This window comes from Sus scrofa, chromosome 9 (genome assembly GCF_000003025.6).
Source record: "Sus scrofa isolate TJ Tabasco breed Duroc chromosome 9, Sscrofa11.1, whole genome shotgun sequence".
Classification (NCBI taxonomy): Eukaryota; Metazoa; Chordata; class Mammalia; order Artiodactyla; family Suidae; genus Sus; species Sus scrofa.
In genome coordinates, this window is record NC_010451.4 from 2,578,166 (window position 1) to 2,604,999 (window position 26,834).

The 26,834-nt window shown below is 44.8% G+C and overlaps 1 protein-coding gene across 1 annotated transcript; it reads right to left on the bottom strand.

The window, feature by feature from the left end:
- Window positions 1–21,952, bottom strand: ZNF215 (zinc finger protein 215). Its single transcript, XM_005653637.3, is given in 6 exon segments — window positions 1–956; window positions 9,733–9,828; window positions 10,137–10,269; window positions 11,630–11,718; window positions 21,525–21,662; window positions 21,665–21,952. Coding segments are annotated over 6 exon segments (1,671 nt in total). The 5' UTR covers window positions 21,924–21,952.

The following is a 26,834-nucleotide window of genomic DNA, read 5'->3' on the forward strand; positions in this document are numbered from 1 at the left end:
TCACAGGATTCCTTGCAGCATAAATTCATGGACGTTGAATGAGTTCTTCACTCTGACTGAAGGTAATCCCACATCCTTCCTGTCACAGGGCTTCTCTCAAGTGTGAAGTTTTTGGTGTTTAATAAGGTTGGAACGCCTTGTGAAGGTTTTCTTGCACTCCTTACATTTGAATGGTTTCTCTCCTGTATGAATCATTTGATGTCGAATAAGCGAGGAGCTCCGGGTGAAGGATTTTCCACAATTAACACATTCATAGAGATTATCGGCAGAACGGAGTCCCGGAGTTTTACTACTGTCTTCACGCTTACAGAAGGCTTTCCCACGTGTATTGTCTCTGTAGGCCTCTGCTTCAGTGTGAATTTTTTGATGCTTAGTAAGGTTTGTACGTCGATTAAAGAATTTTCCACATTCACTGCATTTATAGGGCTTCTCTCCTGTGTGAATGATCTGATGTCGAACAAGAGATGAACTGCGGCTGAAGGATTTCCCACATTGGTAACACTCATAGGAATTCCCTGTGGCATGACTCTTTGGGTGTCGAGTATCTGTACTCAGACTCAAGGCATTCCCGCATTCCTTATATTCTGACTGTTGCTCACCTACTGAGTCTAAATTAAATATGTTAGTTTTAAGCTGATCACACTTTGGGGAATCCTTTTTCATAGGAATTCCCTGTTGTGTATCAATAATGGAGTTAACATCAAAACTTTCCTTATTTTCACTATATTCAAAGTCTCCTTTCTCAGTGCCGACCACCTCAGGGATGAGAGCTTCTTGTGACGAATTTCTAGTCCAGCGTTCCCAGTTCCTATATGACCCATCATCACTTTTCCAGGCCTCTAAAGAAGGGTGCCCGCTTTCGGTTGGTCTTGTCTTAATCACTCTGCAGTGTGATTCTTCTCTAGAAATTCTCTGCTTTGGAACTAAATCTTGATTTTCTGAAATTGTTTCTCTATCTAAAAATCAATTTAAAATTCCATGAACTAGAAGAAGGGAAATCACTTAATTAAGAAAGGGATGCTAGACCGTATAAAGGTTTATGCATATTTTATGGGTCTTTAAATACAGCATGGAAAAGGGAGGCAGGTTAGAAAACCAGGATTAAATGAGATTAAAATGTTAAAAGGAAGGCTGCCAGATCATAATATATGAGGAGAGCTATTCAGGAATCTAAGGAGAATACATAGAGCTTAGTTAAAATACCATCATATTAACTGGGAGGGGTGGTTTACGGTAGTTCAAGGTATCACGGATTCTTAACTAGTCTGTGAAAGTTATACCCAATCTTCCTTTCTCCAGCATCTTGTATCTTTTAACCCAAGGTTCCAATAAACCCTTCTAAAATACTAATTTAATCCTATCTTTAGGAACATGTCAAAATTTATAATCCCCATACCTTAACTAGCTAAAAGCATGCTTGCAATCATAGTGCTCCTATTTTCCATATGGCAGCTAATATTCCCTGTTTTTAACAAAGGCAGGAAAACTATAATATGTCATAGCAGAGGAACTACCCTTTTTCTGGGCTCAAATCACTCCTAATTCTAAGTGTTCAGACACTTTTCTACCTACTTCCTAGAACTCACAATTTTACCTGTTCTGATTAAGACCACGTTCTTCTCTTTTCAACTGTCTTCAGTTCCTCTATTTCACTTAATAAATCCCACTTCCTTTCTCAAAATTGCTTTCTCACTTAGCTTCTGTATAAGTATAGACAGTATACTGTACATTCCAGCATTTTTTTAACTACCACACCTGTGGCATATGGAAGATCCCGGGCCAGGGACTGAATCAGAGCTGCGGCTGCAACTTATGTGGCAGCTGTTCACCACCAGATCCTTTAACCCACTGTTCTGGGCCAGGGATTGAACCCTCACCTCCCTAGCAACCCAAGCCACCACAATCAGATTCTTAACTCACTGTGCCAGAGCAGGAACTCCCTCTAGCAATTTTTTTTTTTTTTTTTGCGCTTTGCTTTTTAGGGCTGCACCTACAACATATGGAAGTTCCCAAGCCAAGGGGCCAAATCGGAGCTACAGCTGCCAGCCTACACCACAGCCGTAATAACTCAGGATCCCAGCCTCGTCTGTGACCTACACTACAGCTCATGGTAATGCTAGATTCTTAACCCACTGAGCAAGGCCAGGGATCAATCCCGCATCCTCACGGATACTAGTCAGGTTCATTAACTGCTAATCCACAAAGGGAACTCCATAGCAATTTTTAAAATTTAAATTTAACTGACTTCTCTTTTTCCTTGTAACTTCAGGTATGTCTAATGAACTTCTGTTCCACACTGTAATGGTAGCTAAATTAGGTCCTCAGCTTTGAAGCTTCAGGGTTTTTAGGACATTCTCACCCGACTATCCCTACTCTCTCTTCCAACTAAACAGATGAGAGACTGTTGCCTTCCATGTGGAAAGAATTTCCCTCAGTGTCTCATTTTTGTTTAATGGGTCACTGTTCTTCTAACATTTACACCAGAGTTCATGAAGAGAATCTGAATAACCATTATTCTTTACCTCTCATATCTAATCTGTCTTTAGGTTCTAGAATTGTATGAAATGACTTTTACCTCAAAGCAGCTTCCACTGTGCAACTTTGTCAAGTATATATCAAGTCAACCTTCTTTAGTCTAAATTCTAGGAGAAACCATCAATTGTCTGTACAATACCCGCGCTGGAAAATAGACTATTAAATCAGAATCTCCTAGGGTGGAGTCGAGGAATATAATGAGAATATCAGTTGTGGTTCTCCTGTCTCTCATGAGTGCACCCTGGACCTGCTGGGGCAGAAAACTTGTCCCCTTACCTCAAAGGTCTTCTCAGAGAGAGGAACCTCGTCCAAACCTGGATTTAATTTGGATGATGAGTCCCTAGACTTCAAGCTGGATGCCATAATGAGATAAGGTCTCAGGAGAGAGTATACGTATTTAGAAGGGAGAAAATGAAGTTACCTTCTTGCCAGAGGACAGACTAGAGCACAGCAACATGGCAGGGCATCTTCTGACACACTCTCCATTCAGAAGTGGAGCTTACTTTTCTTCCCCTTGAATCTGGGCCCTGTGACTACTTAGCCAAGAGAATGCAGCAAAAGCAATACTAGGCTACTGCTGGGCCTAGCCTTTACAAGACTGACAGCTTCCAATTCCACTCAGGACATTCCCTCTCAGAGCCTGGCTGCCCTGCTGTGAGAAGTCCTTGCCTCAGGAGGGCCACAAATAGGTGTTCTGGTCCACAGGACCAACTAAGTTCCCAGTGACCACCAGCACCGACTTCGAGCTGGGATGAGGCATCTGGCCACTCCATCCCAGTCAAGTCCCTGGAACTCTGCATCCTCAGCCAACATCATAGGGAATGTAAGAATTCCTACATCAACTCACAAAATTGTAAATTAGTAAAATTACCGTTTTAAGTCACTAAGTTTTAGGGTAATCTGTTAAAAGTAATAGATGACCAAAACCGCAATTGTTCTAAAAGTGTTTATTGAACAGCAAAATCCTTAGTTGTATTTCCCTACGTGAATCTTTGTTTTCTTCATATTTTCAACTAATTTTTCATTCAACTTCCTTACTCCTATTTTTAAAATCTCTGTCACGGATTTTGTTCTTTTCGAGTCACTTAGTTCTCATGTGTAGAAAAACTACTAATATTTTTATTTTATATCTGGCCACCTTACAAAACTCTTAACAGATACAATAATTTTGATACTGAGTCGCCTGGATTTCTAAGTAGAAAGCTATCATACACAAATAGCTTTTCCTCTTTTTTATTAATTAAATTTCTGATGTTTCATTTATTTTTCTTCTATTAAATCTTTCCTGTAAATATTAAATAGTTACGGTAATAGGCATTCTTATCTGTTGATTTTAGTGGTAACACCACTGTTTATCTTTACATGTGATATTAACCCATGATTTGTTCTCTTTTTGCTCTAATTAGATTTCAAATCACTGGCTTATTTCTGACCACTAACTCCAAACTCAAAAATTGCTTTATCTGTAAGATTTTGTTCCTGTCTCTAACTTAAGACAAAAATAAACACTTTAAACCTCAGCCTTATAATCCTAATGACGGAATCTCGGCCTACATCCCTCCAGACCAGCCCATGGCCAAACCACCTCCGCCTTTCTTTGGCCTAAAATTTTCCCCCAACTTCAAATCACTCCAGTGGCTTATGTGTCCTGACAGATGAAATCTATAGATTTCAACTCATAAATTAAGCTCTCCAAAATTTGGCTTTATGTTCTCTATCCAAACTTGCTTTATAGTATCTCTAATAAACTTGGATCATTGGCTTTTAAATCTAGGGTATACGGAATCATTTGCTGAGCCTGAAAACTGCGCATGTGTGTGTGTTTACGTCTCTGTGCGTGTGTACACACTCCACGTGGCTAGGCCAGGCTTCTCCTAAGTGCAGCGCTGTCAGGGGAGTGGAACTGACAGTTGCTAACCTGAGAGAAAGAAGTAGAGGCTGCAGGCCTGTCACAGATGAGCACAGTGTGCTCGCTGCTACGTCTCGCTGATTAAACGTTCTGGTGCCAGCTCAGATTCCAGGGGAGCGGAAGCAACGTCTACACCTCATGGAGGGAGTGACAAAGACCTTGTGGCCTTCAATCTTTAATTCACCAAAATTCATTAACTCTTTGGGAAAATAAATTGCACGTAGTGAAGTAAATTCTAGGTTGATTAAGGTGTGACATAAATCAGAGTTCCCATCATGGCTCAGTGGAAACAACCCAACTAGCATCCATGATGTCATGGGTTCGATCCCTGGCCTCGCTCAGTGGTTAAGGATCCAGCATTTCCATGAGCTGTCGTGTAGGTCGCAGATGTAGCTCAGATCTGGCATTACTGTGGCTGTGGTGTAGGCCGGTAGCTGCAGCTCCAATCTGACCCTTAGCCTGAGAACCTCCATATGCCACAACACTTAAAAAAAAAGTCTGAGGTAAATGAAGTTAGAGTATAATGAAAAAATATGTTTCTTAGTTTGGGGAGGGAAAAATTCTTATACATAAAATTAACAGATATAACACAATGAGGGAAGATATTTGATAACATAATTTTTTTTCTTTTTAAAAAGTTTTTTTAATATTTTTATTTTTTCCATTATAGTTGATTTACAGTGCTCTGTCAATTTCTACTATACAGCATGGTATGTGTGTCTGTGTGTATACATATATACACACACACACACATTCTTTTTCTCACATTACCATGGTCCATCACAAGTGACTCGATATGGTTCCCTGTGCCATACAGCAGGACCTCATTGCTGAGCCACTCCAAATGCAAGAGTTTGCATCTACTAACCCCAAAGTCCCCGTCCGTCCCACTCCCTCCCCCACCTTATGGCCCCACCTGTGGCGTATGGAGGTTCCCAGGCTAGGAGCTGAATTGGAGCTGCAGCTGCAGATCTACACTACCGCCACAGCCTCACCAGGTCTGAGCCACATCTGCAACCTACACCGCAGCTCGCCACAACACCAGATCCTTCACCCGCTCAGCAAGGCCAGGGATCAAACCACATCCTCACAGAGACAACGTTGGGTCCTTAACCCACTGAGCCACAATGGGAACTCCAACATAAGCTCCTAATATATTAAAAACTTCTAAAGTTTGAATAAAGGCCATAAAACAACCATTTACTGAATCACTAATGACCAAAACAAAATAACTTTTACTTTTCTCATAATTCAATACCTACCCACCTACCCACTTTTTTCTTTGGTTCCTAGGTATGTGCGAAGGCTGGAGATATGAAGTAGGGCAGAGAGATGCGCTCCGCACCCGCAGGGAACATAAAGCCTCATGTGGACCAAGGGGCACACGGATACTTGTAAAATACATCTGCAACAGACGGTGAGAGGAAGCACGCGGTACTGGTACACAGCAGAAAACAGGAGCCTAGAAGGGAGACGCTTCCCCGAGGAGAAGTGGGCCCATCGGAGTCTGAAGGAATAGGAGTCAAGGAGGCAGAACAGCAGAAGAGGCTTAAGGAGCAGTGTGCACACACTCCCCACGGAAGTGTCTCTTCTCTGCTGAACCCCAACAACTGTCAGCACACAGGACAAAGCAGATGCTCATACCTATGTGACATCGGCTGACAGAGAGGAGACCCGTGTGGTTCCAGGGCAAAGAGGATGAACTGTGAGACGAGGGGGAAAGGGAGGCAGGGACCAGTGTACTGTGAAGTCAGCAAACCCGAAATCAGCAGAGACCCGAGAGGGTTCCGCGACAACATCTGGTCTCTAGGATGCCATGTGGCTCAAACAGCCAAGATGAGGGGAAAGAGACAAGCCGAGAGGCAAGCCGAGCTCTTTTACTAAGACAAGCGAAGGCAAGTGAAAAGGCTACGCTGATGCTTCAGGTGAGAGGTGATGGTACGTGGACGAGGGCAGTGATGCTGCAGGTGGAGAGAAGTGGAGACGAGGCAGGAGGCAGATGGGCTTCAGGGTAGACACTTGCAACTAATCTTTCATTTACATTTCCTGAGGCAGGAGTCAGGCACAACTAACCTCTTGTTCATACTTCCTGAGGCAGGAGACAGGTGGACTCTAGGATATGCATTTACAACCAGCCACCTGTCTACACTACAAGACAGAAATAACAACAGGCACAAGGCCAATAACTGGCGCTTGTCTCCTGTGAACTTGTTAAACAATGGTGATGACAGGATCAGAGGAGGGGCTGCGCCCTGCTGGGGCAGAACAAAGAGGTCACGTCCTCCCCATCCTCGAGGTCAGGGAGACCCCAACTACACATGCGCAGAGAGACCCCTCTGGGTCAGAAAGGGAGGGGGTGCCAGGCCGTAATAAATCTGGATAACTTTCCTACCATGCTCTGCTTTGGAATCCATCTTGGCCAAAAGATGCACATGCACATCAGGGGAGGGCCCTAGATCTTGCCAGGTGTGAAAGATAAAACAAGTTCATCAGCCAAAGGAAGTCAAAGACCCGGAAGAACTGCCCTCTGTAAGTGAATTCAGTCAGCTCTCTGGTGGCTTCTCACTGGGGGGCCGCCTGCACCCTCACCCCTTTGGGTGCGTATTATGCTTTGCTTCTGCCTTTGGTAAACACACCGTTCTCTCTCCCACATGTGGTACTGTGTTTATACCAATACACTTTGTACCGGTTTTCAGTCTTTACCTCCTTGGAGCATTCCTGCTTTCAACAGGGGCAATTCTGCTCTCAGCCTCTAGCTGTCTAGCGGCTAGAGGACTCCTGGTTCTCATCCAGGCGGCCCAGGCTCAATTCCTGAGCAGAGAATTAAGATCTCGCTTCAAGCCATCACTCACTGCTGACTCTCTGAAATCAGAGACATTCAAAAGATATTTAGGAAGTTAAGATAAAAAAGGAGTATTAGTTAGTAGATGCAAACTGGTGTATCTGGAGTAGAGAAGCAATGAGGTCCTGCTGCAGGGCTCAGGGAACTGTATCTAGTCGCTTGTGATGGAGCACGACGGAGGATAACGTCAGAATGGATACATATGACCAGGCCACTGTGCTGTTCAGCAGAGACTGACACAACACTGTAAATCAACTGTGTTAAACCCCCGAGCATGAGAGAGGGAAGGAGAGAAGGTTTAATGGAGGGGGATATACTCAAACTGTGTCCGTGTGACTGGATGGACGGCAGCTCATCCAGCCAGGGGACAACAGAAGACTGGACAGGAGAAAAGGACTCGGGTTTTAGAACTTAACGCATCTCTGAGACATTCAAGAGAAGGGTCCTGTGCATATAAGTTTTCAGTTCAGAGAAGAAGCCTGAGCTGCGAATATAAACTTGTAAGCCACTGCAAATGCGTGGTAACTCAAGGTTCCTCTGCAGATGTGATGACCTAGGGAGGAAAATACAGCGCAAGAAAAGAAGACAAAACGAGCGCAGACACTGGTCCGACAAACTCTGAAACTTGACAGACGGGGGAGAAGGGCAAGTCCGGGAGAGGAGCGGGAAACTCGCACGTTTTACGGAACCCGGAGGGTCCTGTGAACCAGGCTGGGCAACAAGGTCACTGGCCATCGCGAAGCCGAGTGACACAGGGAGTGAGAAGAATCCCCGGAGAGAGCTACCATCCAGTCCTTCGTGTTTCAGATTGGTCTGGGGCGAGAGCTAACCAGAACGGCTGAGGAGTCAAAGGGAGGAAACGAGGACGGCAACGCTTAAAACCCCCAGCAAAGCCCGCTGTGAAGAGGGGAGAGACTCGACAGAAGAGGGTGCAGGCTGAGAGAAAAAATTCAACAAGTTATTTATGACCTGAAAATATTAAAAAGCTGATGGATGAGGCAGAAATGGTGAAAACAGCAGGGGTCCACGGAGTTCCCGTTGTGGCACAGTGTAAACAAACCCACCTAGGAACCATGAGGTTGTGAGTTCGATCCCTGGCCTCGCTCAGTGGGTTAAGGACCCGGAATTGCCGTGAGCTGGGGTGTAGGTCGCAGATGCGGCTCAGATCCTGCGTTGCTGTGGCTGTGGTGAAGGCCGGCAGCTACATATAGCTCCGATCCTCCCCCTCGCCTGGGAACCTCCACATGCCCTAAAAAGCAAAAAACGAACAAACAAACAAACAAAAAGCAGGGGTCCAAAGGATGTCAGGGAGAGGATTTATCTTATAAAGGAGGAAAGAGTAAGTGCCTGACACATTAATAAAGATCTTGGGTACATAACACCTGCTGTTTGCAAAGCTGGTAACAGAGCGAAACTACTCTCTCATCACTGCCTGCAGGACGCGGTACAACCCTTCTGCAGACAGTGTCGCCTCAGGAGATGAGGCACTTAACAGAGTTACTCCCTTTGACGCCCAAGTTTCTCCTCTACGAAGACATCCTGAGAAGAGACCAGATATGCTTGAAAAATTGGCAACAAACTGAATGTCCAGCAGCGAGAGTGGGGGATGGTTAGATACATGATTATACACGTATGTGACGGACAGGACCCCTTTCACAGACGCTTTAGTTAAATGGGTGTTTGCTCACGAGATCACATGAGGTGAGAAGAGCAGAACATACAATGACACATTCCTGATGATCCCAATTTTGTGAGCAGGAAATATTTACAAGCCGCGGAGACACGCCGTCACAAAGAACACAAACCGCAGGTTCCCACTGCGCTGCTCCGGGCGGGGAGGAGACAGGGTGGGTTGCACTCCTCTTCACGCAGTCGAATTTATATTAAACACACAACTTGTAATCTCCCACAGACAAGAGGGGAATGAGAACAAGGAGAGTCTGAGGGAGGTGGAGGCTGAGGCGCCCACGGAGGAGTCCAGGGTAAGAGAAGGAAGAAGGAGAGACCACTCGAATCGCTCCAGGAAAAAGCAGCTTCTTTCCTTTCAAAAAGAGACTGTGATTTCCTGTGAGGCTGGCTGGCACCTGTTTCTAGAGTCCTCACCACGTGCCGGGCACTGCTCTAAGTGTGCCACACGCGCCAGCGCGCTTCGCCCTCGAGGAAACGTGGCGGTGGCGCTACTGCTGCCTGTGCCACCCAGGAGCAAAGAGCCCCGCGGGCGCCCCAGGCCAGACCCAGCAGGGAGCCTGTGCTCCTACCCACACCGCTATCCTGACTGGCCACAGACGAAAAAGAATCCTAGAAGCAAAAACACGACTTTCTTCCTGCAACGTTTAGCTGCCTGTGTTCACCTCCCAACTCTCAACTCAAAGCTTAGGCTGCACAGTATCTGGGTGTTTCCGAACGGCTGCTTCCTACGGAGGCCTCAGAACTGCCTGGTTCTTACCCAAAACAGCTGTCCTTGGGACTTCTGGCTCCATCATGCAGGCTGTTGTCTGACTTTGCAACTCGGAGATCTCAGCTGGCTTGGAGAGAAGACGCTCTGATCGCAGGGGAAGAAAACCACAAAGACCTTTCAGGCATTTTCAGGGAAGAGAATTCCATCCCAAAGTGGTCATCCGAGAGCTGCTAAAAGCTAAGGCCGGAGACCACCACGGGCCCGTGCGTGCCCGGCTCTACATCCCAACGGCCTTCAGTCCCACACGGCAGGAAAACCCGCCATCACGCCCACAAGGCACTAGGAAACCCAAACCCAAACCCAGAGGCCCTTCACCACTTTCGCAGGCCCACAGCTTTTAACCCAGATGAAGGGTGAAGACCGGGCGGCCCAGGTGAACACGCAGACGCCACCTTTACGCAATGAGCTCAGGTTCCTGTAGGTCTCCAGCATCACGTCCCTGCACAGCGTCCTCCCCGCGGGGCCCAGCTGCTCCCACTCCTCCTCGCTGAACTCCACAACCACCTCCTTGAACGCCACCGGTTCCTAGAACATCAAGTTCCTTTTTAACCCAAGGTGCCAAACATATGACGAGAGAAGTGAATCTGGAAAGAACAGGGAGGTGCCGGAGCACTACACACCAAGAAACAGACAGGCGGTGTTTGAGGTTCTAAGTGATAAAAGCAAGTTCCACTGCAGGCTTGTCAACCTGCTCCTCTGCGAAAGCTGCGGAAGGAACATGAAGGGCCGTCCTAGCTTTAGATTCGCTTACATTTTCACTGCGGAGGGAAGAACAGCTGGCAGGACTGTGGGACCAGCAACTACTACGGAGCACAGATAGTTTATGCCAAAAGGGTCCAGGAAGAGTTCGAGCAAGATGCTAAGGTAGATTTGAGGGAACGCAGTAAGGACGGGAGCTCGGCTAGCCCGGCGGTTGCGTCTCCAGGAAGCGCAGCCCCCGCTAAAGCCTCATCCTTCAGGGTTCAGAGCCCAGTGGCACCGGCCTGATCTGCCAACCGAGCCGCCGTCCTCCTCATCAGTGTCGACTGCATTAGGTTTCTTATTTTCCTATGAAATTACTGCGAAAGCTACCATTCTCTTTGTGCTCGAGCGTGCCTATCTACGCTCACCAGCAGGCAGTCTCCGCAAAGGCAGGCCTTTGTTTCATTTCTCAGCCCTCAGAAAGAGTCTGGCACGACGGGCACTGCACAAAAGCTTGCTGCAAGGCCCTCTTCCCCTCGGCTGCGGCACCTCCCTGGCGGGAGTCCTAACCCTTCCCCGCGGGAGCCTTCGGGCCACTGAAACTACAAATCCTTCCTCCAGGGCAGAGCCCGCCTCCGGGAAGAAGCCGTCTACAATAAGCCGTCTACAACGGCTCTCTCTCTCTCCTCAACCCTCTGCATCCGGGCTTCTACCCCCAGGCCTGCTCGTGTCTCCATGACAGACGTGAACAGACATGACTCCGGCCGCATTTTCTGAACGTTTAAAGGATTCCTCCCTGAAATCTGCTCATCCCTTGCGATCAAGGTGACGCCACCTTCTCCGGGCTCAGCTCCGCCTCTGTGGTCCCTGCCCTCCCGCTCCTTGGAGGTTTCTTCTGCTCCTGCCTATGAAATGACATTGCTCAGGATTCTGCCCTGGCTCCCTTCGCTTTTCATTCGAAACACTCCCCGGGGAGGCCCTCCCTCCATAACTTCTATTATCGTTTAGAGTCTCGAGGGAACAGACGCACAGAGAATATACAAAGATGAAGTAGTTTCCAGAGAGTGTATCACCAACTGAAGCAGGTCAATGTCCTGTAGGAGAACAGTCCTGTCCTTGGATGCAACTACACTGAGCAAAAAGCCAAAGACGAAGAAAAGAAACGGCAGAGCATACGTCAGTTCAGGGTGGGGGTGCAGCTCACCTGGCCTCTGCCTGCTGGCAAGTCGGCTTCCAGCGCCTCTTGCGCGATGCTCCCCTTCGGGGGGAGAACAGGCTCCGTGCAGCTTCGCCCTAAGAGGAAGGAGGAAGGAGGACTTTAGAGAGAAGAGCTGGGCCCGGGGGGGCGTCCGTGGTTACAGCCGCACTTGTAACACGCAACGCACAGGAACCGTCCTGGGAACCGTGAAAAACGAACGAGGCCAGGCTCCGCCAGCAAGCAGCATCGCCAGGGCTGGGGCCCAGCTCGTCTGTTTTCAAAAGGCTCTAAAAGTGGTTCTGATATCCTACCGGGGGCGAGAACCACCAGATCAGAGAGAAGAGGGCCAGCGCGGTACTGAGGGCCTCATCTGTGCCTAGAGCACATCTGAAAAAACCACTTTCATCTCTTCAAAAGATTAAGTCACCACAGGCTAAATTCTGTGTCACCCGAGCAAGCCCTTCCGCAAAGACACTGGGATGGCTCCTCTCTCTGCGGTGTTCTCCGCACACCACACCCGGGCCTGGGCGGTCACCCTGCACGACCGTCTCTTTCAGGACGTGGGAACCTGAGAGCAGACCACGCTCCTCCCAGCCCTTTGGTGAGACGTCCCCCAAGCCCACCTCCTCAGGCTCCTCCAAGCCCCTCACGACACCACCGGCCCGCCACTGCCAGACCACGGACCCGCGCTCTCTGTGAAGACGTTTTCACTGATTCGGGGGAGATAAGACAAGACAGAAACTATGCAGGAGGTACCCATGACACGGTTTCGTAAACTGAAGCAGAATCTGGGGAAAAAAATCCACATTCCTGAGCAAGACGCTATGTGAATATCGTCACAAGATGAGAGTCTGTTAACTTTGTTCAGGCTGCTAACACTTTGTGAAACCCGTTTGCTCTGTCCCACGACCCTCAGGGCAGTCGCCACCACACCCTTTCCTACTCTTGTCATTTCTGGAGGTAGACAAGGTACCTGGAAAAGACGCAAAAGCCTTCAAATCAGCCGGCCCCTTTCATTGTTCTCACTGCACGTGGTTTCCTTCTCTTACTTTTTTCCCCCGTTTTTTTTGTTTTGTTTTGTTTTTTTAATGGGGGGAGAGCGCACCTGCAGCATATGGAGGTTCCCGGGCTAGGGGTTGAACTGGAGGGACAGCTGCTGGTCTACACTACAGCCACAGCAGCACCAGATCCTTAACCCACGGAGTGAGGCCAGGGATCCGACCTCATGGATGCTAGCGGGGTTCGTTTCCTCGGAGCCACGGCAGGAACTCCATGTCCTCAGGAGGAATCTTTGCAACTGCGTCCTCTGAGACACTCACGGCATTCAAGAAAAACTCATACACACTCTCAAGCTCTTTATGAAATACTCCCTCTCCTTTTAATCTAAAATGGATTTGGGCTGTCACCAAAAGCCACCTCTTCTCACCCTCCTCTTCTGTGGTCCTGATATACTCAGGCTTCTCCATTCCCAGCCTCATGAAGACTTTTCTAAAAGTTTCTTCTTAGAAGCTCATGCCACTTAGCTATGACCCTATTAAAGCTGTGATATACTGAGCTACTGCAAATTCGTTTCTTCAGCCTATACGTGCTGAGTACCTCCCACGTGTCAGGCACACAAATGCCGCCCCCCGCCCCGAGAGCCTGTATCTGCGTGAATGACCCACCTTAAACAAGTAACTGTACTAGGTTTATAAAAACTTACCTCGCTCACACACTGCTTTCCACCCCAAGCCTGATTACGACAGGTTATTTCAATAAAGGCATCATCAACAACCCAGCCTGAACACCTTGACAACCTCATATGTACTACTCGTCAGCAATCAAGCTACTTCCCGCGCTCAGAGGTGGGTCCTTAACCACTCAGAGCGGTTCTGCTCTGAGAACAAACTTGAATAGATCAATCCCCAACTACACTTTCCCGGCCTTTCCATTTTCGCTCTTTTGCCCTTTGTATACTCTCCCATTTTTTTCAAGGTTTCTCAATAGTACACTGGCCTTTAATTTTCTCCCAGGCTATCGTCCCTCTTGCGAAGTCACTTTCTTTTCTATGCAGCTTAGATTTCGTGGCAGATCACTTCCAGCTTTATTCTTCTCAGACTTCAAATTTCTTTGAACATGGACTCTTTACACGTAACATCCAATCTTAGCTTCACCCAATAATCTTTCCCTTATCTTTTTAAAAAGCTGAGGTAGATCTCACATAAAACTCACCATACTAATGCTCTGAAAGTATGTAATTCCCAGTTTCCAGTATATTCGCAACGCGGGACGACCGTCACCGTCACCCAACTCCAGAACATCTTCGTACGGCCAAGGTGACCCCTTATCCGCTAAGGAGTCACTTCCCTTCCCTTCCTTCACATGCCACCTCCTCGCACTTGCCTTTTCTGGGTATTTCACACAAATTCAGTCACACGGTATGTGACTTTTTTGCCTTCTTTAAATTACAGCATGTGTCTGCACTTTGTTCCTTTTAATGGCTGAATAATATTCCATTGTGTGAATATAAATTTGTCTACCCAATCATCAGTTGACAAACTCTTGGCCTTTCTTCCATTTTGGGGTGCTCGTAAGAATAATGCTGCTGTGAACATTTATGTACAAGCTTCTGTGTAAACATGTCTTTGATCCTCTCGCATACATGGCAACGCTGTGCTGAACTTTGTGAGGCACCAGCGAACTTTCCTCCACAGGGGCACTGCCACTTTACATTCCCGGGTGAAGGTTCCGTTCCAATTTCTCTATGTTCTCGCCAATGCGTGTTATTATTATTATTTTTTTAATTAGTATAATACAACTCAAAAAAACCCAAATGATCCAACTGAAAAACGGGCAGAAGACCTAAACAGACATTTTTCCAAAGAAGACATATGGACGGCCAAAAGGCACATGAAACAATGCTCACCATCACTGATTATTAGAGAAATGCAAATGAAAACTAGAATGAGGTACCACTTCACACCAGTCAAAATGCCACCACTAACAAGTCAACAAGTAACGAATGCTGGAGAGGTGTGGAGAAAAGGGAACCCTCCTTCACTGTTGATGGGAATGTAAATTGCTATAACCACTATGCTACTATGGAAAACAGCGTGGAGTACCTCAGAAAACTAAATATAGAACTACCATATGATCCAGCAGTCTCACTCCTGCGCATCTATCCAGATAAAACTTTCACTGAAACACATACATGCACTCCTATGTTCACAGCAGCACTATTCACAAGAGCCAAGACATGGAAACAACCTAAATGTCCACCAACAGATGAAAGGATTAAGATGTAGGACATATATACAATGGAATACTACTCAGCTATGCAAAAGAACAAAATAACGCCATTTGTAGCAACAGGAATGGAACTAGAGATTCTCATACTAAGTGAAGTCAGTCATACTCTGGTTTCTCTTCAAATCACATAAATCTTCCACCTTTTACTAAGAGAAGCCAGAAATACCATTTTTTAAGATAGCCCTTATCTGCAGAATCTAGAATATGGTGCAGACGAGCCTACCTACAAAAGATAAACAGATCATGGCCAAGGAAAGCAGACTTGGGGTTCCCGGGGTAAGGGAGAGGAAGTGGGATGGATGGGCATTTGGGGGGTTTTTGGATGCCAACCGTTATATTTGGATTGGATGGGCAGTGGGGCCCTGGTCTACAGCACAGGGAACTGTGTGTGATTGGGTCACTGTGCTGTACAAGAGAAACTGAAGAAACACTGTAAATCAAGTACACTTTAATAAAACTATTTTTTAAAATAAAATTAGCATAGCCATCCTAGTGGATGTCAATTGTTACCCCATTATTAAGTTTGATATTAAATTCCATAACTAATTATGACCAATTATTCCTATGCTCGTTGGCCATTTAGATATTGTCTCAGGAGAAGTAGCTATTCAAATCCTTCACCCATTAAAAAAATGTCAGGCGTCCCCACTGTGGCACAGTAGGTTAAGAATGCAACTGCAGCAGCTCAGGTCACTGTGGAGACATGGGTTCAATGTTGGGCCTGGCGCAGTGGGTTAAGGATCCAGTGTCGTGGCAGACGTAGCGTAGATTGCAGCTGCAGCTCAGCTTCAATCCCTGGCCCAGGAAGTTCCATATGCCATGGTGCAGCCTTTCAAAAAATCACGTTGCTTGTCTTTTTGTCGTTGAGTTCTAAGAGCTCTTTATATTTTTCCAATACAAGCTTATATCAGATACAATTTTCAAACATTTTCTCATTCTGCAGATTTCCTCTTCACTTTCTTGATGACATCCTTTGAAGCACAACAGCTTTTAGTTTTGATGAAAACTAATTTTTCTTTTGTTGCTTATATTTCTGGAGCCATACCTAAGCATCAATTATCTAATTCAAAGTCATAGAGTTATCTGTTCTCCTCTAAGAATTTTATAGTTTTAACTCTCATATTTTGTTTGGTTGATCCATTCTGAATTAATTTTTGTATATGGTATGAAGTTTTACTTCAGCATTTTGCCTGTATCAAGTTGTTCTAGCACCAACTGCTGAAGAACTATTTTCCCACTTAATGGTCTTGGCACCCTTGCTGAAAGCCAATCGCCCACAGATGTGTTGAGTTCATTTCTCCACTCTCGGTTCTATTCCACTGATCTGTATGTCTATCCTATTCTAGTACCACGTGGATTTGATTAAGGTGGCTTTGAGTAAGTTCTGAAATTGTGAAGTGAGCATTCTCAAACTTTGTTCTTCTTCATGAGGCTCTTTTGGTTATTTGAAGTCCTTTGAATTGCATGTGGACTTTAGGATCAGCTTGTCTTTATCTGTAAAAAAGGTAGCTGGAATTTTGACATGAGTTGCATCTGCTTTGAGGAGTATTTTCTTAACAATATCAGGTCCTCCAATCTATGAATATGGGATGTCTTTTCACTTATTTAGGTCTTCCAACAGTGTTTTGTAGCTTTCAGTGGACAAATCTTGTACCGCCTTGGTTAAATTTATACGTAACTACTTTTAATTATGTCATGGTAAATAAAATTTTCTTAATTTCAATTTAGAATACAACTGGTTTTTGTATGTTGATTTGATACCTTGAAACTTTGTTAAATTTGTTTATCAGGTCTAACAGCTTTTTATTGGAGTCTTTAGAATGTTCTATACATAAGAGCAGGCTCACACTATTTAAGCCACAAAGAGAAAGACAAATACCATATGATATCACTTATATCTGGAATCTAACATATGGCACAAATGAACCTATCTACAGAAAAGAAACAAACCCACTGACTTAGAGAACAGACTTTTGTGGTTGCCAAGGAGGAGGGGGAGGGGGTGGGAGAGACTGGGATTTGGGGGTTGGTAGATGTAAACTAGTGCATTTGGAGTGGACAAGCAATGAGATCCTGCTGTGTAGCACAGGGAACTGTATCTAGTCACTTGTGATGGAACATTACGGATAATGTGAGAAAAAGAATATATATGTATGTACGACTGGGTCACTGTGCTGTACAGCAGAGATCGACAGAGCATTGTAAACCAACTACAATAGAAAAAATAAAAACCTTAAGATAAAAAACAAAAAGACCAGGTCATCTGCCAGTACAGAGTTTTACTTCCTCCCTCACAAGCGGGATGTCTTTAATATCTTTTTGTCTAGCTGCACTACCTAGAAGCTCCAGTATAATGCTGAACAGAAGCAGTGCCAGTGGCATCCTTGTCTGGTTCCTAATCCTGAAGACAAAGCCTTCAGCCTTTCGCCATTAAGCATGAAGTTTGCTTGAGATTTTTCAGACACCCTTTTTTAGGTTGAACAAATTCCCTTTGAATTTCTAGTTTGTGGAGCATTTTTATCATGAAAGGGCACGAATGCTTTTTTGGGGCATCAATGATCACGTGATTTTTATCCTCATGTAATCCGTATGGTGTATAATGTTGACTTTCATATTTGAACCATCCTTGTAGTCCTGGGATAAACCCCACAGGGTCTTGGTGTATAATCCTCTTAATATGCTGCTAAGTTTGGTTCACGAGTTTCCTTTTCTTGTGACATCTGTGTCTCTGCCATCAGGTTAAAACTCCCATCACAGAATAAGTTCCCAGTGAAGCCATTTTGTTTCTGTGTTTACTTTGTTAAAATTTTAAAAAGGGCTGATTCAATCTCTTGAGTTGCTATAGATGAGTTCAGAGTCAGTCTTGGGAGCTTTTGGGATTTTTCTATTTCACCCAAATTATCTAATTTGTTGGCATAGAATTGTTCATAGCATTCTCTTGATTTATGCAAGGTGGTAATAACATTTATTCCTAATTTTATAATTTTCATCTTCTGTTTTTTCTTGGTCCTCGTAGCTAAACTTGTTATCTGTTGTTGATCCTTTCAACATTCTTTTTGAATGTATAAATCTAGAGTCTTTGTTGTGTTTGTCCACTTAGGTCTGTTTCCTTAGCTTGGCGGTTAGCTACCAATTCCCCAGAGATTTCCTCTAATGCTTGAAACCAGAAGCACAGAAACGGAAAGCACTTCCTAGCCTTTGCGGATGGGCCGTCTGCATCAGAGTAGGCCGTCGACACTCAGCCAGTGTGCACCTCACTTCAGTCTTCGCTTCCCGCTTGAGCAGAGGCCGAAGGCCAGTCCGAGGGGAGAGTCAGGACACTCTCGGCTCTTTCTGAACAGCCACTTGCCCTCCCGAATCTCTCGGGATACGTGCGAGCTCTTCAAATCCCCTCCTCCCAAAGCACCCACCTACCGCCCAACCTACTTGCTCAGTCTGTTTGTCCCAACTGTTTATTTGCTGTCGCAGGTGGCAGTGGCCACTACGGTTTTTCACGAAATGTTATTTGACGAAAGGTGGTGGCTCCAGCCCTGAGAGCTGTGAGGTGGTAAGAGAGGGCAAGGCCTTTAGGTGGGTTCTTCAGGGAGGCACCGTGCAGGAAAAGAAACCAAACGCCGGCCCCAGTCTTGAATAACCCCACAACCTCTCATTTCCTTCCCACCTACACTCCGAGAGTGGCTAATAATCATTATCGCAAGCCCACCTCATACTTGCTGTTTCTGACTCACGCGACAAGCGGAGTAACGGCCCCCGGAGCGGTCCTTGGATACAAGGCAAAGGGACTCGGCAATCTCGGAGAACCCGGAGCGAAGAAAGCACCCGGAGCCCCGAGAAGCAGAGAGCTCTTCCCAGCTAGGAGGAGGGGGAGGAGGGGGGTGAGGAATGGGGGGGGGGTGTGAGTGTGTGTGTGTGTTGGTGCACACACAGTGCCAGGAGAATGGAACGGCTGTGAGACGGCAGCGTGAAAGGGACCTGGCTCCCGCCACCAGCCTTGACGATGGGGCAAGAGATCACGAAGCCCGCAGTCCTCCTGTGGCCTTGAATTTTAGCCCAGGGTGACCCATGTTGGACCAGTGACCTAACCAATAATTTCAATGTTATTTTCAATGCTCATCTTAACGGGACCTTTACACGTTGCAACACTGTTGAACACACCTTTCTTGAAGATTTCATACTTCTTAGCTCAAGAAACCAATCTTTCCTGGTTCTCTGACTTGCTGGATCACGCCTTTCTCGCCTGCTGGAACCTGAGTTTTCTTGTTTTGCTCAGCACACCATTTTAATTATTTTTTAGATAAAGACAAAACATAACCCCACCAATATCATCACTGCCTCTAAGTAATAATACCTAGCAGAGGAATTCCGCTGTGGCTCAGCGGTAACAAACCTCACTAGCATTCAGGAGGACATGGGTTTTACCTCTGGCCTCACTGAGTGGGTTAAGGACCCGGCGTTGCTGTGAGCTGTGGTGTAGGTCGCAGATGTGAATTGGATCCCGTGCTGCTGTGGCCAGCAGCTACAGCTCCAATTCGACCCCGGCCCCAGAAATTCCATGTGCTGTAGGTGTGGCTCTAAAATGAAAAAAGAATACCTGGTCAAATATCCAGTCAATTGCTTCATGTCTTATAAGGGCCACACATTTGCACGATCGATTATACATATTTTTTGCTTTTAATTTCTAAATCTCTCCTCCACACCCACTCCCTGCTTCCCTAGAACTGTTTTGTTTTAGAAGCTGGCCTGTCCTGTCACTTCACAGTTCAGCTTCTACCAACGGCATAGACACGCCCGTGGTGTAGTTTCACATGAGTGTGTGAGTGTGTGTGTGTCTCCTGTAATTGGCAGTTAGATCTATGCCAGCTCTTAAATACTGAGTCTCCCTAAGGATTTGTATTCTTCCCATTTCTGTTCATACCTGTAAGTTTCCAATTTTTCTTTAATTTTATCCCAGAGAGACCCACCGATGCACAGACCTGTGAAATTATACATCCGTATTGTTTTAAACAACCAAGTTTATGGCAATGTGTTACTGCACCGAAGGAAACTGCTACATTTCTGAACACTAAAGCCATATCATTATATATTAGATTATTCATTGAGGTTGTCCCAAAAAGACTCTGAACTCAACACGCCACATCATTAATATATGAGTCTCTCCTCCAACAAAATCTGTAATTCATGCTCTGTTCACGCAAGCCAGACCATTTATCCCATCCACACCCGACACGCAACAGTAAGCCCTTAGGTTCAAACGTCTGTCCTCCCAAGGCTCCCGCATCCTCTGCCACCTGACCCAGTACAATAGTTCCTAACTGTTCTCCCTGTTTTCAGGGCCCTTGGAGCTGTCCTTTACACTGGAAGTTGATAACTTTTTCTGTAAAGATCTCGATTGGAAATACTTTCTTTAGGCTCTGCGGACATACAGGCGCTGCTGTTACTAATCCACGCTAGTCACAGTGTGAAAGCAGCTACAGACAGAATGTAAAGGAATGGGTATGGCTGTTTCAACAAAACTTTATTTCCAAAATCATCTGCCCTGTGGCCATAGCTCGCTGACTGCAGCTCTACACCAAACGAGCGCGATATTTTGGGAAGACAAAAACGAAACTGTCACCCTCCTCCTTAGGACCTGAGGTCTCGGTTCGGCCTTCCTAATACGTAGGAAAGCCCTTCACGATCTGGCCTCTGACACCTTCTACCTCAGGAAAAGTTACTATGCTAAGTGAAATAAGTCAGAGAAAGACAAACACTCTATTTTGTCGCTTATGTGTGGAACCTAAAAAATACAATGTACTTGTGAGTGTAACGAAATAGAAATAGCAGGCCTATTGTGGCTCAGCAGGTTAAGAACCCAGCTAGTATCCATGAGGATTCGGGTTCGATCCCTGGCCTTGCTCGGTGGGTTAAGGATCCAGCATCGCCTCAGGCTGGGTGTAGGCTGAAAACGTGGCTCAGATCCTGAGTTGCTGTGGCTGTGGTGCAGGTCACCAGCTGCAGCTCTGATTCGACCCCGAGCCAGGGATCTTCCACATGCTGCAGGTGCCGCCCTGAAAAGAAAAAAAAGAAAGAAACGAGCAAACAAACGGTGGTTACCAGTGGGAAGAGGGAATGGGGGAGGGGCAACATAGAAGATTAAGAGGTACAAACTATTTTGTACAGACTAAGCTACAAGGATATATGCACAATATACCATATTTTTTTAGGGCCATTCCTGCGGCACATGTAAGCTCCCAAGCTAAGAATCAAAAGGGAGCTGCAGCTGCCAGCTTACACCACAGCCTATGTCACAGCCACACCAGATCCAAGCTGCGTCTGCGACCGACGCCACAGCTCACGGCAACACTGGATCCTTAACCCACTGAGCAAGGCCAGGGATCAGAGCGGCATCCTCACGGATACTAGTCGAGTTCATTACTGCTGAGCCACAACAGGAACTACCATACCCCATGTTTTATATTAACTATAAATGGAGTAAACCTTTAAAAATTGTGAATCACTATACTACGTACCTGTTAATATGTTAATATCACATTGTATATCAAATACGTCAATCAATAATTTTTTTCACACGGGAAGCATCACCTGTTCTAGCTCCGATTCTCTGTATCCTCACCTTCATCCTTTAGCAGATCAATCACGTCCCCTATGAGGCTCACCACTTCTCTGCTGTTCTTCGGATGCTGTAAATTCACCCAAGTCCTGACTTCTTCAGGGAGAACTGTCAGGAACTGCTCCAGCACCAAGAGCTCCAGATCTGCTTCTTTGTATGAATCTCTGGTCTCAGCCAACGAAGGCAGAGCTCCCAGAGTTGGCTCAGGGCTTCGTAAGGCCCAGATACTTCCAAACACCGGAAATGTCTGAACTTCTGACGAGAGGCCTCAGAGTCATCTGTCTCCATCACCAGGATGGGTTCCTGCTGCCAAGACACATCTGCTCTCAGGACCTCACTCTCTTCATGAGGAGCCAGGTTTGGAGGTTTCAAGACGGCCATCAACTTGGTCAGAGGATGCATCTTCCTTGACAGAACTCCCACCGCAGTTCAAATTGTCTCACCAGAGGATTCCAATGATTCTCAGGCTTGGGCTAAACACCTGTGCGCTATATATGTCCAGTGAGAAAAGTTCCAAGGGCTTCAGACCCAAAGCTGGTATTCAGGTACCTGAGACACTGAAAAAAGGCAAAAATATGACCTGAGCAATTATTAACAAATTATTTTCTCCACTGTCAAATGAATATAACAATACCTATCTGATTGAATTATAGGGGTTAAAATTCAACTCACTTCTTGGCACTCAACAGATTAAAACAGACACACAGTGCATCTGCTTCTAAGTACATATTACAAGCTGGCCACAAATCTGTGTGCAAAAGTTATTTCCTATAAAGATCAAATAGGAAATCAATAAAATAGAGATTAAAAAAACAACTAAAGAAATCAATCAAACCAAGAGCTGGTGCCTTGAAAAGGTAAACAAAATTGACAAACCTCTGGCTAGACTCACCAAGAAGAGGAGAGAAAAAACCCAAATAAACAAAATAAGAAATGAAAAAGGAGAACTCACAACGGATACTGCAGAAATACAAAAAACCATGAGAATACTATCAACAATTGTATGCCAACAAATTTGATAACCTAGAAGAAATGGACAACTTTCTAGAGACTTAGAGCCTGCCAAAACTGAATCAAGAAGAAAGAGACAACTGAACAGACTGATCACTAGAAATGAAATTGAATATGTCATAAAAACACTCCCTACAAATAAAAGTCCAGACCAGATGGCTTCACAGGTGAATTCTACCAAACATAAAAAGGAACTTATACCCATTCTCCTTAAACTTTTCCAAAAAGTTGAAGAGGGAACGCTCCCAAAGACATTCTATGACGCCACCATCACCCTAATTCCAAAACCAGACAAGATACCACCAAAAAAGAAAACTACAGGCCAATATCTTTGATGAATATAGACACAAAAATTCTCAACAAAATCTAGACATCCGAATCCAACAACATATCAAAAAGATCATACACCACAACCAGGTGGGACTCATCCCAGGTTCACAAGGAAGGTTCAACATACACAAATCAATCAACATCATACACCACGTTAACAAAAGAAAGTCAAAAGCCACATGATCCTCTCCATAGATGCAGGAAAAGCATCTGACAAAGTCCAACATCCCTTCACGATCAAAACTCTACCAAAGTGGGTATAGAGGGAGCATCCCTTAACATAATCAAAGCCATTTATGACAAAGCCACAGCAAATATAATACTCAATGGAGAAAAGCTGAAAGCCTTCCCACTAAAATCTGGAACAAGACAAGGATGTCCACTCTCACCACTGTTATTCAATGTAGTACTGGAAGTCCTGGCCACAGCAGTCAGACAAACAAAAGAAATAAAAGGCATCCAAATAGGAGGAGAAGAGGTAAAACTGTCACTGTAGGCAGATGACATGATAATATACATAGAAAACCCTAAGGACTCAACCCAAAAATTACTTGAACTGATCACAAATTCAGCAAAGTAGCAGGATATAAGATTAACATTCAGAAATCAGTCTCATTTCCGTATACTAACAATGAAATATTAGAAAAGGAATATAAAAATACCTTTTAAAAACAAATACCTGGGAATATACCTGACCAAGGAGGTAAAGGACTTATATGCTGAGAACTATAAAACATTCATCAAGGAAATTAAAGAAGATGTAAAGAAATGGAAAGATATTCCATGTTCCTGGGTTGGAAGAATATTGTAAAAATGGCCATACTACCCAAAGCAATCTACAGATTCAATGCATCCCTATCAAATTACCCATGACATTTTTCACAGAACTACAACAAACAATCCAAAAATTTATATGGAACCACAAAAGACCCAGAATTGCCAAAGCAATTCTGAGGAACAAAAACCAAGCAGGAGGCATAATCTCCCAGACTTCAGGCAATATGACAAAGCCACAGTCATCAAGACAGTGTGGTACTGGTACCAAAACAACATATAGACCCATGGAACAGAAGAGAGAACCCAGAAATAAACCCGACACCTATGGTCAGCTAATGTTTGACAAAGGAGCAAGAACATAAAATGGGAAAAGGACAGTCTTTTCAGCAGCATTGCTGGGAAACCTGGACAGCTGCATGCAAAGCAATGAAACTAGAACACACCCTCACACCATGCACAAAATAAACTCTAAATGGCTGAAAGACTTAAATAGAAGACAAGACACCATCAAACTCCTGGAAGAGAACAGAGGCAAAACATTCTCTGACATCAACCTTATGAATATCTTCTCAGGTCAGTCTCCCAAAGCAACAGAAATAAAAGCAAAAATAAGCCAATGGGACCTCATCAAACTGACAAGCTTTTGAACAGGAAGGGAAACCAAAAAGAAAACAGAAAGACAACTTACAGAAGGGAGAAAATCATTTCAAATGATGCAACTGACAAGGCTTAACCTCTAGAATATAAAACAACTTATACAACTCACCAGCAAAAAAAGCCAATAACCCAATTGAAAAATGGGCAAAAGACCTGAATAGACATTTTCCCAGGGAAGATGTACAGATGGCCAACAAACACAGGAAAAGATGCTCAACATCCCTGATTATTAGAGAAATGCAAATCAAAACTACCATGAGATACCACCTCACACCTGTCAGAATGGCCATCATTAATAAGTCCACAAATAACAAGTGCTGGAGGGGGTGTGGAGAAAAGGGAACCCTCCGCACTGTGGTGGGAATGTAAATTGGTACAGCCACCATGGAGAACAGTCTGGAGATACCTTAGAAATCTATACATAGAACTACCATATGACCCAGCATCCCACTCTTGGGCACAAACCTGGACAAAACCTTCCTTAAAAAAGACACATGCACCCGCATGTTCATTGCAGCACTATTCACAATAGCCAAGACATGGAAACAACCCAAATGTCCATCGACAGAGATTGGATCAAGAAGATCGTATATATATACACAATGGAATATATCAGCCATTAAAAAGAATGACATAATGCCATTTGCAGCAACACGGATGGAACTAGAGACTCTCATACTGAGTGAAGTAAGTCACAAAGAGAAAGATACCATATGAGGGAGGGGGAGGGAGTGGGAGGGATCGGGAGCTGGGCTTATCAGACACAACAGAACAGATTTACAGGGAGATCCTGCTGAATAGCATTGAGAACTTTGTCTAGATACTCATGTTGCAATGGAACAAAGGGTGGGGGAAAAAATGTAATGTATACATGTAAGGGTAACTGATCCCCTTGCTGTACAGTGGGAAAATAAAAAAAATAAAAAAAAAAAAATACCATATGATATCACTTATATCTGGAATCTAATCTTAGGCACAAATGAACCTTTCCACAGAAAAGAAAATCATGCACTTGCAGAATAGACTTGTGGTTGCCAAAGGGATATTTGGAGCTTGGGGTGAATAGATGCAAACTACTGCTTTTGAATGGATAAGCAATGGGATCCTGCTGTGTAGCACTGGGAACTATGTCTAGTCCCTTATGATGGGGAGCATGATAACGTGCAAAAATAGAATGTGTACATGTATGCGTAACTGGGTCACCATGCTGTACAGTAGAAAAAAAATTGTATTGGGGAAATAACTATTAAATAATAATAATAAAAGTTATTTCCTGACCTCATCTGTTGGGGGATGTCCCCCTGAACTGATCATGCAACATTCAAATAAGGATTAGTAAAGAGAGTCAGGGATGGATATATGAAGGCCTTTGAAAAGAGTGTAGTGGAAGGAAAAATGCACAGTAGTAAAGAGTTAGGGCAAAAGAACATTTTAGAATATGACATTCAGAAGAAAAAAAAAGTTTGGAGATGAGAGGAAACCACAGACTAAAAGCAAAAGAAAATGTATTCCAGTTGACAAAGTCACTTTCCATGGAGGTATCGGTTAACAATTCGGATACTGCTACACGCCTGCTGAGACTGAGTGTAAGTAAATGCACTGCAGCTTGTGGTTTCTCTGTGTCTGAGGAGGAGTCTAGGATAACCAAGGGAAGGAGGCGAGAATGGTCCATGCGGTAATAAATCAGAGGTGGAGACATCAGCATGAACTTGTGTTTAGCTTAGTACAGGTAAAGACAGTTACATATGGACATATTTACAGATACAGGAATATACAGGGGTTGGTATACACAATCTGTTTCCCTGATGTCAGACTCTCAGACGAGCAGGCTTAGAACAAAGGACCCCCAACAAGAATACCTAGCTCCAGACCTGCTTATCTTCCTTCCTTCCTCCCTCCCTTTCTTTCTTTTTGGCCACACCCATGGCATGTGTAAGTTCCTTGGCCATAACTGAACCCAAGCCACAGCAATGACAATGCCAGGTCCTTAACCTTCTAGGCCACTAGGAAAGCTTTCCTCAGACCTTGGTTTCTCAAATCATTCTTCAGTAAAAGGAACCAAGGCTCCATGGAGAAACAGTTGATTCTGAGACTGGGGCAGGAAATATACAAGATGAGCCTGAAACATCTTGAAGGACCAGAAAGTAAAGAAATGGTCAAAACCAAAAAACCAAAAACACATTCAATGCAGCACGTTAAAGGCATACAGGAACCAAGGTGAAAGAGATCCCAATGGCCAAAGCTGGAACAATACAAGCAACTGGATGACCACCCAAACTATAAAATAAATACCCATAAGCCACACTGATAATACATGATTGAGCCAATCAACCAATAAATGAAGGAGAAAAACAAATCTCCCATGAGAGGAATTCCAAATAATTTAAATATGCAATCCCTATCAAATTACCAATGGTATATTTCACAGAACTAGGAAGAAAAAAATTTTAAATGGAAACACAAAAGACCCTGATCAGCCAAACCAATCTGGGGGGCGGGAGAAGAACAGCTGGGGGAACTCAGGCTCCCAGACTTCAG